Source organism: Lampetra planeri, chromosome 30 (assembly GCF_965212315.1).
Source record: "Lampetra planeri chromosome 30, kcLamPlan1.2.h2, whole genome shotgun sequence".
Classification (NCBI taxonomy): domain Eukaryota; kingdom Metazoa; phylum Chordata; class Hyperoartia; order Petromyzontiformes; family Petromyzontidae; genus Lampetra; species Lampetra planeri.
The window spans coordinates 4778937-4797664 of NC_136136.1; the positions used below are offsets into that span (position 1 = coordinate 4778937).

The 18728-nt window shown below is 52.5% G+C and overlaps 1 protein-coding gene across 1 annotated transcript in view; it reads right to left on the reverse strand.

The window, feature by feature from the left end:
* The window catches only part of LOC144728824 (uncharacterized), a 77727-nt gene extending 69201 nt beyond the window's left edge, over nt 1–8526 (reverse strand). The window contains exons 1-2 of the mRNA XM_078608506.1: nt 8241–8526; nt 4371–4756 (exon numbers count right to left, since the gene is read on the reverse strand). Coding sequence (XP_078464632.1) covers nt 4371–4724 — 354 coding nt within the window. The 5' untranslated portion in view covers nt 4725–4756; nt 8241–8526. The remainder of the gene's footprint in view (nt 1–4370; nt 4757–8240) is intronic.
* Nucleotides 8527–18728: the final 10202 nt, after the last annotated feature.

The window sequence follows — 18728 nt, forward strand, 5'->3', positions numbered from 1 at the left end:
GACACCATCTGGCAGGTGAGTTATGGCCACGGAACAGCGTCACCACCGCCCTCCTCCGCCTCCTCCTCCTCCACCGCCCCCCACCGCGCCGAAATCGGGCAGCTGCTCACCCGTGCCTGCGAGAGGCTGGCACGGGCCGCCGCTTCCAGACGCCGGTTTCAAAGCTCACGCGCTCAAGAGCTGGCGACGAGCCACATTGCGCGGCGAGAGCCGGGGTCACGGATCGGTGTCCCCAGCGCCCGCGAGACACGGCGTGTGTAGCGAGGCTGCTGCTGCTGCCGCTGCCGCTGCACTCGTCCTGGGGGTCGTGCTCCTTGAGAGTACCCCCCCCCCCACACACACCGCGCCCCCCCAGAGAAATGAGACTCAATTGGATCTCAATTGGCGCGCCGGGGCAGGTGTCTGCGGGAATGATTTTTGAAGTTGCGCGGCAAGAGCAAGGCGCGTAACGATTCGCCGATTGGTCCATTTAAATAAGCTTCTTGCGCTCGCGACGTGTGCGTCGTGCCGTGTACGTAAGCATCTGTCGTAGTCTGGGATTCCCTTCCCCCAGCCGTCCGTGCTCTTGACCCCCTGACCTCTGCTCAGCGCCAGGTTCACTCGCAAACTTCCTCTGCCGATGACGCAAGTCTCCGATTAGCACGGTTGGCTACGTACGGTGCGAAAGAAGTTCAACCATACATACATATATACAAGGCTGCCTCTCTCTCTCCATTAAATACAGCGGGGCCGTAGTCACGTTCAGACAGGGGCACGCCGCAGCAGAGAATGAGTGATCTTCCATAGAGAGGAGACTGACCGATGATTTGAGAGAGAGGGGGGGGGGGGCTCGGGATGACCGCAGATTTTCCGCAATCAAAATCGCCGCCGAGAAGCAGGGAAATGTGCCGGCCGTCTCAAATAATTGAAATCATCGTTAAAACACAATGGGGGTGTGCACCACGTGGGTGTGTGTGTATTTGACTTCGTGGGGAGCGGTGGTGTAGCGGTTAGCGCACTGCGCTACGAACCAGGCAACCCGAGTTTGATTCCAATCTCATGGCCAACACCAGTGACGATTATCTGAAGCGGTCCTGGGCCTCCCCTAGGTCGACTCAGCCTCAAATGAGTACCTAGTGCGGTGAGTAAACATCACCACTAAGGAGACAAAGGCGGCCAGGCGTGGTGTTGGCCACCCACCCACTCGTGTGCCTTGCCGGCCTTCATAGGTGCTTGCCAACAGCACTTGCCCCAACTATCTGTTTAGGCTATACGGGGGATCTTTGTCTTTGTATTCGACTGCTGTGGGAACTTCACGTTCCCGTTGTTGAGGTTCCATAGTTGTATTTGTTATTATTTGTTCCAAGAACATACTGCACACGCTGTAGATTGTTAAAGATGTTTGTGTGCGCATGTGTATGTATATATATGTCATGCCGTGCGTGTGTCACTTGACACCCAGGGCAAGCGTGATGTTCCACCTCGAGGGATGATCCGGGTTCAAAAAAATGTTTGAAATAAAATGAAATAACAAAACAACCGCCAAACGTAACCCCCTCGCACCGCACCTGAATGACGAAGCGGCAGCTGCCGATGTTCCACATCGCGTCAGGTGGCAGCTCCTCCTCTGCCACCTTTCACGAAACAGTTTCTGGCGTCTCTTCTCGCTCGCTCTCTATTTTGCATGGCTACGGGTTGAGCAGCGGCAATAAATCGACATCTGCGTCGCGAGCGCAGCAGCTGCTGCTGCTGGCTTCGGAGCGTGGCGAGCGAAGATCGCTCGCCCGGTGGAAATCCTCCGGGAAAAATGGAGGAAGGAAAAAAAACCGAAAACGAGATCGGGCCAACACAGAACACGGAGCCAATCCCCCCGGCCTGTACCAAAGCACGCAGCTGCCCGAGGTTTATGCGTCGAGTTGCGAGTACGTGTGTGCGAGCGTGCGTGCGTCCGTAGGTGCGGCGGTGAGCGCTACCCTGCGCTACGAACCCCGGCGGCCCGAGTTCGATTCCCGCTCGTGGCCAACACAAGCGACTGTTATCTTAATCGGTCCTGGGCCTCCTCTAGGTCGACTCAGCCTCAAATGAGTACCTGGTGCGGTGTGAACAAACATTGCCACTGGGGAGACAAAGTTGGTCGGGCGTGGTGCTGGCCACCAACCCCCTCATGCACCGTGCCGGCCTTTGTACGCAGGTGCTCGCTAACAGCACTTGCCCTAGGAGTCTGTTAAAGGCTATATGGGGGATCTTTGTCTTTGTCCGTGCACCTAGCATGGCACAAGTGCCGGTTATTACTGTTATTCTGTGTACTTTTGTTGCAAATGACAGCCACAACATTCTTACATCTATCATCACTGACAACTGCAACATATAGCTGTCATTCTGTTGTGAATGACGTTTCACAAAATATGGCGACGGTCGCAAGACACATCTGTCTTCGTACTGTAACCGAAAACCACACCGCACGACACACCTTTTCTCACGTAATTGGCAATCATCACAAAATACATCCCGTGGCCCGTCTCGCGTAATTTACAACCAGGGGTTATACCTGTCCCGCTGGAATTGAGAATGGCACAATGCATCTGTCGTTCAGCACCGCTCGGCTGTTTTGTGTCGCCGCCGCCACCGCCGCCGCTGCCCGCCGCGGTGAGCATCACTGGCGATATGTAACCAAGCGTCTATTCGGCGAGTGACACCGATCCTATGCTCGAGACGCACACAGGCAGAATTGTGATTTGCAAGAATCCATTATTTTTACGATTATTGCAAATGATGTTGCGAGCTATTCCATCGATCTGGCTGTCGCCTGATGAAGCTGGTTGTAATTACTGGCGAAACGTCGTACTCGGATGGTAAGTGTTGTGGCTTGGCTCTCCAACACACCGGTGTGCTGTACTAGTGACGAATTGGCCACGTTCTGTTTACGTGACAAATCTTACGAGTTGGCTGTGTCGGGTGGTGGTGGGTTTAACGACACATTGATATAGTTACGCGATCTAACCCAATAAACCTGTATTATGGATGATATTCGTCGCGAAAGCCGACGTGTTAAACTATTCCATCGTTGTACTGTACTTCTACGCTCCAAAATACACGGCCCCCCATCATCGACAACCCACGCCGAGGTATGGTCAAATAATGCCCACGACCCACACAGGAGTGTGAAGGAGGCCCTCATTCAGCAGTGGGTGGACAAACGGGCTGTACATGCACTCATAAGTACATGCACTACTGGACATCTGTGAAAAATGGATTCCTCCAGCCTAAATAATGATTCTGATTCCGATTAATATACCCACGACACGGCGCTTCCTGGGCGGCACATTAGTGCCAAAAAGGCGCCACGTGTCAACCAGAAATAAATTCCGACCTGACCACAAAAGTACAGCTTGACCACAACAACAACGACAACGACGAGAAGAAAAGTGCAACTAAAGAGAGTGGAAAAGGAAAACAATCCATTTGTGGGTCGCAATGAAGAACCCGAATTCACCACAATTCATCGACTCACTCACTTGGGGTGGGGGGGGGGGGAGCAGGAGGAGGGGGGGGGGCTCTATTTGTATCGTGCTTTGTAAACACAGAACGATCACTCTGCTCTAATCGCTGTGCTATGGGGTGGACGGTGGGGGGGGGCTGCAATAGAGGAAGTTGGCTCACCAAACTTGGATTCCAATAAAGTGTGGTTACTGAACAATGCCGCCGCACCTTGACCACACGCAAACTACCCTCCAGAGGCCTTGTTTGCAATCTGACTACACAGCCCGGGAGCGTTCGCAGTCGGCAAGCACCTATTAAGGCGGGCATGGCTGGAGTGCGAGCGGGTCACGCACTGTCACCTGCTACTGGGGTTGCCACCGGTTCGTGTTTAACTCCTGTCCGGGTTTGACCCGGGACAGTCCGGGAATCGGCACCTGTGTGCGGGCGACAGAAATTGATTTGTACCATCCGCTGTTGTTGTTGGAGAGCGACTGCCTCCAACTGCCCAGTCTGGTCCTTCACGAGCCTCCTCCATCGAGGCCAAAGTCCGTTCAGCTCCAGGTCATCTTGCACCGCGTCAGCCCATCCCTTCTGTATTCCGTGACGTGCCCGTTTAGCCCCATCGATTCGGCCAAACAGAAGATGCTTGGGCAAACCGTGGCTGGCCATGAGGCCGACAAAACCCAGCCAACACAGTCTTGCCTGCCAGAGAAGCTCCCCAACAGGACTGTGTCCAGGTAATCGGTTTAACACAGGATGTGTCATAGGCTGGCCAGCCTTCACTTTTCAAACCGGCGCACGTGTTCCTGTAGGAGGGCATAACTGTGACCGAGAAGACCTGGAGCTTGGTATGGAGCGGTAGGTCAGGCAGCTTCCACACGCTCCACGGCGCGCACAACACACACACGCACCTCGATGATGGAGCGCAGGTTGGCCACGTAGGTCTTCTCCGTCTCCACCAACTCGTCCACCACGCGCTTCACGGCCAGCTCCTTGTCAGACATTGGTGCCGCCCTCCCAGCGGACGCGGCGGTCCCTCCGCCCCCGTGACTCGACCTCCTGCCGCCGCCCCGATCTCTCACCGGCTGGATCTCGATGGTCTCGGGACCGCCGGACCTTTTAGAGCTCTTCGCCTGCAGTCGGTTCATGATCACCTTTCTCCGGCTGCGCTTCTTGGCGGAGGGCAGGTCGCCGTTCCTCAGCGACGGGGAAACGGGCAAAGCCACGGCGGGCCCCCTCTCCTCCGTCTGGTGGATCATGGTCATGGGAGGCGATGTCAACGTGCCGGCGGAAGATCCTACGGCGGGAAACATCGCAACGGCCAAACCAGCGGTGGGGTATCAGCACAGTCGTCGCCACAGCGGTGAAGCCAGCACCATCGTCACACCACCACCAAGTCACGATAATCGTCGCCATCGCCGCCACCGCCGCCAGTAGCATCGCGTGACCACCACCGTCACGTGACCACTATCGTCCGCTTGCCATCATTGCCTCATCGCCACCGTGAGCACCACCGCCGCAATCGCCACAATCAACACCAACGGCGGCATCAGGACGATTGCCGTCGCTGCCGTCACACAACCGCCATTGTCACGTGTTCACAACTGGGACAGCCATATTTACTGCAATTACCATTCACTAACCAGGTCTGAGCCTGGATAGTGCTTGGATGGCCAATCTCCATGCATAATAGGCATTACAGGCTGCAGAGTTGTTGGCAGCAGAGGCAGTACAGCAACATCCATTGTTTATACCGCACTTCGTCCAGTTCTATGCTTCCCGTAGTTGCTAACCCACTCGGACCAGACCAGCGAGAAGTAGCATCAAGTAACGCTTGGGACCCACATGAGGATGCCCTCATCCAGCAGTGGATTGACAAAAGGGCTGCACGTGCACCTTCCTCTACTATAGTCACCGTGATCACCACCATTGGAGTCAATCAACGTGGCCACCGTCACCACCACCACCACCACTATGATGAACATCGCCACCACCATCACCATATTCACTGCCACCATAACCTGCAATGTCACGACCATAATGATTCTGACATGACCACCACCCAAATGCAACGACCTTCATCATCAGCAGCACCGGCTGCCGTTCACCGCTGGGTCGATGGCGGTGCATGTGCCAGACTATGTTGCACGTTGTCGCCATGCAGAGTGGTGAAATTCCGGCTAGCTGGAGGTGAAAGGGCAGACGCAGGTGTCAAGGGTCACCTTTCGGTCTGCAACATCCTCAAGGACATCCTCATCATCGCCACCTCCACCATCGCAACAACTGCCACCGGCTTAGTCAGTGCCACAGTGGTGGGAAAAGTGGCAGAAGTCATAGTAATAATTAGTACTTTTGGAGGTTAACTGCTGCGATTGTGAAATTCAGTTGGTCTTCCGAATGTTAAACATCAACCCAGTGTCAGTCACGGGCATCACGTGGTCATTCACCCACTGTTTACAGTATGGTGGTGTTAAGTGCCCATAGCACCCAGTGTTTGCCCCTTACACTCGTGGGCTTTGAAGAAGTCCAATTTACCGAAGCTTTTTTTATAGATTTCTTTTTACACACACAGCCCTTTTGTGAATCCAATGCTGGATGAACGTCTCCCTCCCCCACGCCGTGTCCACTCGTCGGGGATCGTTTGACCATACTTCGCCACGCCGGTCAGTGCGGGTTGGTGATTGGGGGAAGCAATACATGTGGGTGGTATATGAGTAGAGTAAATCAATTGATGTCGCTGTGCTGCACCCAATGTAGCACCTGTTAAGCACGGTTGTTACCCATACACACTAAACTACTAAACCATTTTTATTTGACCAGGTAAGGTCCAGAGCGATATAGCTCTTTTTCATTACCTGGCCACAAATGATAGCCCAACGAAGCGGCTTATCGCATGGAACTTTATAGCAGCCAAATAGCCGAAACGCATATTGATTCTAAATCTGGAGGGAAAACCCGCAGGACCCGGAGAAAAATACACTCGACCATTGGAAAAAAGACAGGAAAACTCCAAATATACAGCAGATGTCAGGGTTCAGGATCGAACCCACGTCCTCCTACGTACCAGGCGAGGGAGTTAACATCTCGCCACCGCCGTTCTAGCACCTAGGCATGCTCAGACCTTCCTTATCTTCCGAGATACGACGAGATCAAGTGCATTTCAAGCCACTTGGTAACATGTTTGTGCTTTTATTAGGTTTTTTTTTTATCACACACTTTCACAGGGTCGCGTGCTGTTTTCAATGACCGTTTACTTGGCCATACATCAAGCTGTTTGAGGGTAAATTAAAAGCACAACAATAGTTATGAATAAAAAAAATAAGTTTGGTTGCAGTCGCTGTTTGGTGGACAACTCATGATGTTTTATCGTGTAGCATTTTTGCTAAATACAAGTATATAAGCAGTACTCCACGTGTATATATATAGATACATGTTTTAGGCCCATCAGCCTATTTGCTTTCCAGACCTAAACTTATCGAGCCCCATTGGTTTAAGCAAACAACCTGTGGCCTTGTTTAGACCTTATGTGGGGTCACTGGTCGTTATTGATACGAGCACTCCCATCTCAACGACAGTTGTATACAAAACACATGACGCAATGTTGTGGAGCATTATGGGTAAAATCATAGATATAACGTATTCTTGGTTCTTTCGGTAAAGTCACGTAGATAGAAAATAAAAATAATACAATTAAAAATAAAACAAAATTAAAAGCAAAAAAGCTGATTGGCTCTCGAGACAAAATATTAACCCGCAGCATTCGTGAGCGGGGAAAAAAATGTTGCAGGGCAACGAAACCACTGGGAGCCCAACACGGAAGCCAAGCCCCTGTCCAGTCCTTTTAGTAACCCCGCATGCAAATCGTCTGCCGCGGTCCCCCACCAACACAGATGTCGCGCGTCTCTACAGTTTTATTTCGTAAAAAACCCACCGCACTCGTAAAACACGACAATTTGTGCTTCACAAGGACATCTCAAGGCACTCGAAACAAATACTGTAGCGGAAACAGATCGATGTAGAGCCAGTTGAAGAGGAATTGTATTAAATGACAAACAAGCAGATGATAACAAAACTACACTCGAACAGGCATCAACTTCCTTTCAACGTGTCATTGAAAATCAGCGGCGTGACATTTCACGCTCCGACTTATTGCATCCGACCCCCCTCACCCCCAAACTCAGCAACCCCCCAACCCCCACACTTTTCCCAGCTGCTCACGTCCACAGAATCCGAACATTAAAAAAACTACAATCGGGTGAATGAAAAATCTCACGCTGTGGCCATGCAATAACTGTGAAGCGATTCATTCCCAGGCGAGCCGAGCGCCGTGGCGACGAGAATCGCCGTCACGGCGTTCTCCAGACGACCGAGTCCGTCGGGAGAAATCAAAGTAAAGAAATAAACAAGACGCGGAAACGAACCCCCCAACCTGCTCTCTCGTAGGCCACCGTCAGCGGCCGAACATTAATTGCACCGACCCTGTTTAAACTACAACGTCCGTCCGTTTGTTTTCTAAGCGGAGGACAAACTCAAGAGGGCAAGACGGATCGATCGCTCCGTGGCGCCCCGAAACAAACCGCTCACTTTTCTTCGTGCCACACGCGCGCACACGGCGATAACAGCAAGCAGCAGCAGAAGAAGAAGACGACAAAAACCCTCGCAAACTTCAACGCACGACCACAGACGGCGAGGGCAAGCGACAAAATAAAAAAGGCATCTTACACAGCGTCGGCGGCAAAACATTGGAAATACGACGGAGAAGAGAGGAGCGCGCGCGTTACCTGCTGTCCAGCGCTCGCCCGAGTAAATCCGCTAGACATCGGCACCGCGCGCGATCGACGCCGGATTCATCACGAACGCGGCAGTCTCTCACGCGCGCGCGCGCGCACAACGCTGATCTCCGCTCTGAAACGGCGGAGGGTCTCGTGACGGTCATGGGGGGGGGGTCTCTCAACTTCGGCGCGTCACGGCGCCGCTGGCACGGCGAAACCAGCGGTGACAAAACACAGGAAAACCCCCCTCCCCACCCCACGATCCATGCATCCGGCAAGTGACTAAAGTGCACTGGAAGGGGCGGAGGGTTGCGGAGCGAGCGGCTGGGCGATGTGGGGCAGGGGTGGCGGGGCGAGCGTGCGTCATGCCCCAGGTGCAGCACCGCCTCTCTGCGGCCGGCTGGTTAAAGTCAATGGTTGGCCACGCTGGTGAGATGTTAGCTACCTCGCCTGGTATGCTGGAGGTCGTGGGTTTGATCCACGACTGTTGTATATTTGGAGTTTGCGTGGCTCTCTCTCTTCTCTTTCCTGTGGTCGCGTGGCTTTTTTTTCTCCGACTCCTCCGGGTTTTCACTGCACATTTAGAATCAACGTGTGCTTTTGAGCGCTTTGGAGCCTGCTATCAATTTCCACGCGGTAAGCCACTTCGCTGAATTATCATTTGCAACCAGGTCGCTTCTGAAAAACAGCTATACTGTATAGCTCAGTTGGCCTCACCTGGTGAAATAAAAAAAAAATAGATTAGTTTTTAGTTTAGATGTGAAGTCTGCACGCATGCTGGACGGATGTCGGCTCTTTGTGTGCTCGGATTCCCCGGAGATCATATCAAGCTGAACACTGCTGACTCAGGGGTCAATGAGTGGGTCAATGCAATTTGGCAGCATGTTGGTGTTTTTGGACCTTATCTGCTTCTTGTATTGTCCACATGCAACTACGATGCAGTATATTATATACAATTAGCTCCACGGCTTTGATCGCTTTGAAGACGAGAACATTTGTCCGCTTTCAATCGCGAAGTGGATGTTTACTTGGGCGCAGTCTGGCAACCGATTAGAACCGGAACACATCTCGTAAAGCACCACCGTCATGCCGGATGCATTCGGACGAACCCGACTCTTTCTTCCAAGCTGGGCTGGCGATGGTGCACATTCGGCACCGCGCGTGTCGAAACCACCAACTTCGCCCATGAATACGCAACGTTCGCTAAAACTATAATTCCTATGTATTTAAGGCGATTTCAAAACTGCATCCGTAACGTTGCCCAACTTGTGGAACTCTCCGCGCGGAGCTCACCGATTGACGAGGGCCAATTTTAACCGAGGCCACCAAACGCCATAGACCTCCACCCCCGTCTCCGAGCAAGCTGGTCACACGCATGTGAATGCCTGGGCCAAAAGGGTCCGTGCGTCATATCTGCAGAGCTACGCTGTCCATTTATTTAGGTAATCCGTGGCCCTGTCGATTATCGGTTAGATTGCTAAAATAATTGGACAAACAATTCCGGTTAAGGAGGAGAGGAATATGCTAGAGTTGGAAGAAAAAAAAGTCCCACCTCTGTTCCCACGTGTCGCTGGACGGGAGGTGATGAATGGGGCTTTGGCATCATCGACATTATCAGGCGTGTGACGCTGGCCGTGGTTTGTGGGGCGTGGGGGGGGGGGGGGCGTGGGGGGGGGGGTCCCACCTTCAGGAGGAGGAAAAATGTGGGGTCGGCCATCAATTTTCAAGGGGCCGAGTAAAGTCAACTAAAATGTCTTAACCGATCTATCAACTTAATCAAGCAAATCATTCCAGCTCTAAATATGCCGCACCTATGATTAGCAAGGTTGACTACGCAGGGTGCAAAAGTTCAACATACACCCAGAGAGGAGTGTGTAACGGTAAAGGTGCAGCCCTGCAATTGCTTGCCCGAGCCACTGCTGGCGGAAGGATCTCTCCCACTTGTCGAGGCGCTTCGCAGAGCCCTCCTCCCCGATGGGTATTTGGCCGAGCCTCCCACGCCGGCCAGACGTCTGGCACGAGTCAGTTTTAGCCTTCGCGAGCAAGCGACGACGTGCCCGTTCGTGGCAGCTGGCGATGGCAGATGCTGGCCAGACGTGCACTCCTCCCCGGCTACGAAGGTCAGGCACGGCTGGGCTCAACGGGGGTGGGGGGGGGTTGGACAACTGCGGATGCGAGACTTGAAAGAAACGCTTGGGAGGTTGCGTTGTCGGGCGGTGTGTGTACGTAGGAGGGACGTTTGCGTATATAATAATAATAAAAAAGGGTGATCCATTTATGGATACCTCACTGCTGGTGTTTCACGACCCTCTTGCTTTCTTCCCGAAGCGAGATTGTATTCGCATCTTAGCGAAGGAAAATGTGAAAGCATATTTTAACCGGCGCGATTGGGACTGGCGGGAAAGGCACGCGGACGCCTTGATTTAGCTTGCCGTCGGCATGGCCCATTATTTTTCGCTATTATTCGAGTGGCGTATCTATAAATAGACGTGTCATTAAGAAGGGTCATTGCCCAAAAAGTCAGCGATTATACCTTTTTTTTTCATTTTAAAACTTTCCCGTTCCGTGATGTCTGCAAGCTTCAGGGTCCCGTTCATCGCTGCATCTCGGAACGTGCAAGCGGTTTGCGTTTTTATTGTATTTAGAGAGGCGTAGAGCCGTCGTTTGTAAACACATCGTATTCACCGCAGAGAACTGTAACGGCACGACCGCACTCTACGATAGCTGGCGCCAAACTGTAATGCCCTGTGCGTTCCAGCCGGAGCCACCTCCCGCATGGCCTTGGGGGAGCCTCGCTACAAATAAAGTAATTTTATTTCATGACGTACATCATCGGAATGGGAAAAGGGGGGTTATGGCTACAGTGTGGTTGACGGATGTGTTGAGTCTTTTTTGCGCTGCGTAGGTTCGGAGAGGCTGAAACGTCCTGCGTGTGCCGTGAATACATCCCCCCCGCTCCCGACTCTCTAGCACCCTGCCTGTGACCGCAGGTCACGCCCTCCTGCGAGAGAGAAAGAGGGGGGTACCTTGTGCTAAACACCCGGGTCGCTCTTATCCTTGAAAAGCTTGAATAGTTCTAAGTTGTAAAACAAGCTTTGAATCTAAACTGTTGGCAGGGGGGGGGGGAAAGACGCCTCTCCAAAACCTTAAACAAAACACCCAAAATCAATAGTCCTTTCGTGGACAGATGATCTCGTTAGTTTAGACAAATAGAGATCCATCTAACAAATGATTCATTATGGTGGGTAATAAAAGTCTAATTAACAAAGGTGCAAATAAGCAAACAGGGAGCGCAGTGTGCAGTGGGCTTCACGATTGTGCCGCTGCACGGCTCTCCGTTGAACTGCGCATCGTTTGGCACGACGTCCGACGGTTCGCGCCATGTGCCGGGTGCCTCAGTTCCTGCAGAAGCTCGGTTCGATGTGTGCCAAGTGTAATCGGGATGACACATAGCGACCTCGCCCTCCAACTTCGGTTGCTGAAGAAGAAGCGCACCCCGCGAAACGTCGGACACGGCGCTGAACAACACACGGCACAACCTTAAAGCCGCGTCGGAGAGCGGGCAAAGCTCCGTGCAAGAGAACACGGATGGACTGCGCCTGCAGCAGGCATGTGGCTGAGCAGCATGAGCATTGTGGTCATCGCGCACGAAAGTGCTTGCCACAAATGAACCACAATGCCTTGCTGATCTCGTCAATGAGCCTAAACCATCATCACGCGAGCTCCGGCCATCCTCACAGCAGCGGCTTTCGGCCAACCGTCGAACAAAGACGGTCACTGCATCGCGGGCTTCCAGATGCGCTTCTGCGGCCGTCTGGAACGCTCTTCCGAACCGATATTGGGAAGCCACTGGAGGTGTGCACTTTTAAATGTCGATCGAAAACGAATTTCTTCCGAACTGCTTTTTGTGTTTAATTTGTTGTCCCCCTCCCCCGCCGCACCTCTTATAAGCACGGTTGCCTACGTACTGTGTGAAAGAAGTTCATCTCGAATTACATCTCCAGACGAAATTTTGCCTGCTCCGAAAAGGAGCCAGCGCCGCGCAGTCGGCTAAATATACGCACTGCCTCGACGCGGGGCCGGCGGAGACGGCGCTGACATCGTCTGCGTGTGACGAGCGGTCTAAACGTGCTTTGAGCTGACGCAGGAGCGCGCGCACGTCGAGTTCGCTGGTTTGTCAACTTTACGCAAACCCAGCGCCCGGGTCTAAAGCGTACGCTGTGTTTGTTAACGCTTTGTTTTGCCAGTTACAGTAAGCCAACAAAAACTGCCGACCGTCGTGTGCGGCCGGAGGGGGGTGGGAGCGGTGAAACAGCAGTAGGCGTACCGCGCTCCGAGCCTGAACGGGCCAGGTTCGATTCCAGACCAGAGCTAAGATCGGTGCCGAGTTGATATCTCAATCGGTTCTGGTCCTCCCCCCACCCCCCCCCCCTCTTTACCAACCTGCAAACGAGCAGCTCGTTTGGTCAAGCAACCCACGTGAACAGACGCTGCGTGGGGAAGCCTTCAACCCGGCAGCGGATTGGCAAAGGGCTGTAACAATTATAAATTCAAGGGGTGGGGGTTCTTGTCCCAAGTAAAACACCACGTTTCATCCGCATCGATCACCTGGGATCCCACCACCCCCCACCAGCCATCCATCCTCAAGTGAGCTGAGCGCCTCTTTATAATTCTGGGCGGACACCCGATCGAGCCCAATGACCATTCGTTCCGGCAGATTGTTTGTCGCACGGGCTACGGGGCCTCACGGTGCACGAAGCTCACGGCGCGGCCACTTAAGCAATTGGCAATAATGACAGCGCGAATCTTAACGGCTCTTTAAGGGCCTGGGGGCCCTTTGACGAGGTGGCTGCGGCTGGAACGCACAGGGCATTAACCAAAGTGTGCTTAAGTGTATGACAATTATTTCAAACCTGGCCATTAATTTAGACCAAAGAGCCCGCAGCGTTAATTCATGGGGAGGGTGGGAGGGGAAACAAACGCGCTGAATTATTGAACAAAGCGGGAAATGTGGGCACATCTAATTTGGGCAAATGCGTGCACAGATTGATCTTTCATTAGCGAGGGTTAAAAAAGTAGATAATGTGATATAAGAAAATAATAGGACTACATTTTAATTAGCGTCTCGCTTGACCTTCAAAACGCCGAGACGAGCCGTTTTGTAAATGATCGGATTTTTTCCTTTAATTCGTCTCCACACGAAGCACTTTAGGGGCCAATGGAGCCCGCGACAAGCAGGACCGCGTGCACGATGAACAGAGCGGGAAATGTTGCAGCGACTAATTTGGGGTCCGTGTCAGCAGACGACTCATTCATTCGAGCAGCTATAAACAATATACGTGATCGTGAACAAAGAGAAAGATACTTTAAAATTGCTCGACCCCTGAAATAGCCTGACGCAAGCGATTTCAAAAGGCGAGGAATATTTTTTTTTATTTGTTCAGCTATTCATTTTTTAGACAAAGGACTTTTTTTGGTCACTCAAAGCTGCACGCAGAAACATTAATCAATGAGGTCCACAAAAGAACAAAGCGGTAAACCCCGGCATATATATCATTCGAGTAAATGTTTGTGCACAGTTCTTCCATTTGCACGGCTATATAAAGAAATGTGTATACATTGCGAACACAAAATAGCAAATTAGTGAAGAGCTTTCTATAGTGTGCTGGCGTCACAGTCGACAAATTTGAAATATTACCGCCGTACGTATCACGTTGGTAATATTTGGGGCCACGTGGTGCGATTGGACTGCGGTGGCCCGAGGAGCGGAAAGAGAGACGGCGCAGGACAGGGCAGCGTGGAGGAGGTCGGCAGTGGACCCACCACACGAGTGGGACAAACGCGTGGAAGAAGACGACCACCGCTGTACATTTTATATTACGTGCATATTACATATTAGTCGATTGGGATTACATTCACGTCAACAATGCCCCCCCCCCCCTACTCTGGTACTACTGCAGACTGCGTTCGCGAGAGGTGGCAGCACCTTCGTGACAGCATTGCGCTGCAAGAGCAAGCATGGAACAAATTCCACACGTACTTCATTAATTATTTTCATTAAGTATTGACGATGAATTCCGGCGGTTGCAAACGCTTGGTATTGCTTGGAGTTCGTTTTCGCACAAACGCATTTTTGGTGCCCGTCAAAAATCTGCCGCCGTAAAACCGGGCACCCGCGAAGGCGTCTCCTCCTCACCCACCCAGACAACGGGGCCCACTCTGCGGCCCTCTCGCACAACCGCGGGCAGTGCTGGACGCCGCCACGTGGCACGGGACACGCAGCGGCCCCAACGCCCTCCGAGCTGCAGCCACACGCGGCGCCTCTTCGACAGCGGCGGAACTGCTTTGCCGCAGCTTTGCCAAATCTACGGCGGAGGGAGAGCGGCAGAGGTGAAGCTGCTCGCCACAAGCAAAGGAGCGTTCAACTCTACCCTCGCAATGCATTTCGTTTGGGGCGCCACGGTGGCGAGATGTTAACTGCCTCGCCTGGTATACAGGAGGTTGTGGGTTCCACCCCGACCCTGACGCCTGCTGTATATTTGGAGTTTGCGTGTCTCTCTCTATCTCCCCGCGGTCGCGTGGATTTCCCCCCGTGTCCTCTGGTTTTTCCCTCCGCATTTACAAACATGCGATTAGTGTATTTGGCTCTAATATATTTCCACACGATAAGCCACTTTCGTTGAGCTATCATTTTTTGGCCAAATCGCTTCTGAAAAAAAGCTACATAGCTCAGTGGGCCTTACCTGATAAAATAACATAAAAATAGATAGTTCAGTTTTTATAGTTCATCTTTGCATTCGGGTGCAGGGCAAGGTGATCGCGGTGTGTGCGCGTGCGTGCGTCAATTTGCACGTTGCGTGTGCCCAAGGGGGTGGCGCCGTGCCCGGTTCGTTCTGCGTGCGTAAGCGTTACGCAACGACCTCCATCCACCACCGGACGAGATTCCCACTAAGCCAGGCGGGGACGCATATTATTTTCCAATTACAGCACAGGCTGATAATAACACTCAGAGGACCCGTCATACCAACATTCCAGACGCGTGCAATAATCTAGATCGTCATCTGCAGCAGCGCAGCAGCCAGACCGACTGCATCACCGCCACCAACCAGCGGCACTTCTGAGCAATTCTAACTTTGTGTGGTGGTGGGGGCTCGCCATGGAGAGGGCAGCGATCCGAATGTGAGTTGATAGTTGGTTGCGGTGGGGGTGGGGGGCATTACCTATTTTTTTTGTTCCCCGTCCAAATGAAGCGAGAGGCTTTGGCCGGATTGCGCAGTGGAATTTTGTCCGGTGCGTGGGTAACGGTGTGTGGATAACGGTGCGTGGGTAACGGTGTGTGGGTAACGGTGCGTGGGTAACGGCTCCCTACTGCTGCCCAACCGCGGCCTAAGGAGCCCTCGCCACAAAGGCCATTGACGTCAGGGATGATCACCCTAACCCAGCGGCATCGGCCACGTGAAGTCGTTACTTTGATATCCATTGACAGCCCTCTGTCGAACAACTGCTGGATGAAGGTCTCCTGATGTCATGCCGGTTAGGGGAGGTTTTTGACCATACTTCACCATTCTGGTAAGTCCCGGATAAGGCGAGGAGTGGTGGTGGTGGTGGTGGGTGGTGCTACCCAAAACTGGTTTAGTAGCTTCTTCTAGATTTGAAGCTTTCGTGACTGCAAGGATTCATACTCTTAGTTTTTTCGGTAAAGTCACGTAGGTAAAAAATGAAATTAAAATGAATAAAAATAAAATAATAATAATAATAATAAAAATCACGACGTTTTGGAGGCAACACAAGTCTCCGTCATTACCTACGTGACTTTACCGAAAAAACTAAGAGTATGGTTTAGTAGCCTTCGCTCGCCAATGACTACGTTAGCAGTGGTCGGGAATCAAACTCAGGTCACCAGGTTTAGAGCGGAGCCCGTCAACCTCAGTGGCACTGCTCCACTCCGACGTGAAGTTGAAACGAAGCCATGGCTCGCCTTAAACGCCTTTCCCAAGACGAAATGCGGTTTCCTTAAACTCATCTGTAACGTCCTCTCCCCCAAGCAGCCCGGGCTGCTTCGCGGTGCCGTTTCATTTCCATCCCTGGGTTTGCAGAGCGATGTTTCTTTAGGGAGCGACTGCTCACGCCTTATGAATGCCTTTGTTGAGGTCGCCCTCAAGCAGAATCATTACTCCAGGTCGCGGCGGTGGTGGTGGCGGTGGTGGCGGTGGTGATGGTGGTGGCGGTGGTGGCGGCGGTAGTGGTGGTGGTGGTGGCGGCTGTCATGGTGGCGGCGGTGGCGGCGGTGGTGGTGGTGGCGGCGGTGGTGGCGACGGTGATGGCGGCGGTGGTTGCGGCGGTGGTGGCGGCGGTGGTTGCGGCGGTGGTTGCAGTGGTGGTGGTGGCGGTAGTGGCGGCGGTGGTGGTTGCGGTGGTGGTGGTGGTGGTGGCGGTGGTGGTTGCAGTGTTGGTGGTGGTGGCGGTGGCGGTGGTGGCGGCGGCGGCGGCGGTGGCGGTGGTGGTGGCGGTGGTGGCGGTGTTGAGCCGCGCTACGAACCCCAGCGGGCTCAGGTTCGATTCCCGCTCACGGAAAACGACAGTGACGATTATCAGAAGTAGTGCTGGGCTTCCCCGAGGTCGACTCGGCCTCAAATGAGTACCTGGTGCGGTGTGTAAAAAAACATCGCCACTGGGGAGATGAAGGCGGTCGGGCATGGTGCTGGACACCCACCCCCTCGTATACCGTGCCGGCCTTCGTAGGGGCTCGCTAAAACCACTTGCCCTAAGAGTCTGTTGAAGGCTACATGGCGGATCGCTGGTGTTGCACAGTCACATTAACAGAGCCTATTGTCTGATGCGCCCCCTTCACCATTTCACTGATAATTCCTTACAATGTCATTTGAATAAGGATTTGTTTTGTAATATAAAAAAAAAATAATACTGGACATCTGTGTAAATTAGCTTCAAAGCTTGTCGGAATCCTCAAGTCCAAATAAAGATTCTTATTCTGAAAGCAACTATAGATAGTATATCTATTTATATTTTTTTCTCGTCGTGTAGAATTTTCTACGTCTATGTTTTTGAGTACGAATGCGATGGCGCTTTGAGTGGCCGTGCCAGAGAGACGTCACGCATTTAAGCGAAAAAATAAAATTAACTTGACGAATGAAAGTATGAATACGCGGGTGCCTCGGGGGAGCACGCTACTCCAACAAAGGGAGACAGACGAAAGTCAGCCCAGACCGTGTAATGCGATCTCCCCGTTCACAGTAATTCATTCTCGATGGTGCTGCTGGTGGGTTGGCGTTGATGCACCCGCACAGACAACACCTTCCGCATCCCCAGCACTGTTGTAGCCTCGAATGGAAAACAAATGTCATAGCTTTCGATTTAAAGCTTTCGTGGCTGCAGGGATTCATCTTCTTGGTTATTTCGGTAAAGTCATGTAGAAAAATTATAATAAAATAAAAAATAAAATTCTCAAGACGGACGCTGTCTTTCCGACAGACCTGTTCTTCACCTGAGGACGGCTGCTTGCGTTGTGGCCGAAACGTCGTGAGAATTTTATTTTATTATGTTTTATTTTTATTATTTTATTATTTCCCTTCTACGTGACTTTACCGAAAGAACCAAGAAGAGAAATGTCATAGCATGAAACCCACTACACGCACAGCATCGCGAGGGTAGCCATGTAGGACCATCCATAGGGGGCACATTAATAGGGGGGGGGGATAAGCAATATACTGTCGCCCCTGAAACTGAAAATTGAAATCACTCATTGGCCACCTAAGCTACTCTGTATAAGCCCCCCACGGCTACCCGTTAGCATGCAATGCTTTTTTAACGGCATATTACTTCTGTGATTTGATCACTCCGTAATTGTCGCGGTGTGAGAATCGCAAGATGTTTCGGAGAAGAGAAAAACACGCGAGATTTGTTTTGCGCTTCCGTTTTCACCTCCTCGTTTCTATGTCCACTCCCCCAACGGTCACTCGGCGTTGGCTTCCTTCTCGTCTCATCTACTCGTCGATGGTGACCGAGAGGAAAACTAATATCTCGGTGCTCATCCACACAACAATTCAACTCGTCGTAATCACGGTCAACGTCGCCGCCATCATCGCGAGCATCGTCGTCACCATCGTTCATCATCCTTCACCTGGCCCGCGGCACTGCTCACAGATGTCATCGCCCCAGATGTGTTCTCTGTTCTTGTGAAAGCGAGAAGGAGGGGGAGAAACTACCTCACCCCTGCTGAAACAACACCCCCACCCACCGCCCCCTCCCCCACTCTCTCTCTCTCTCTAACCACTCTGCCACCACCGATGCTGGGACGAGCGTTTATTGTTCGAGATGCTGCGAGGTTGTGCCCCCACTAAAATTAGGGCTGGCCCCACACGTGACCCCCCCCCCCTCCCCTCCCCGAGCTGGGGGCTCCCACAGCATTCCCAGCCACCACTCGGGTGCCCTTACGTCCACCATTATCCCATAATTCACGCTCAACCCCCGTGACCCCGA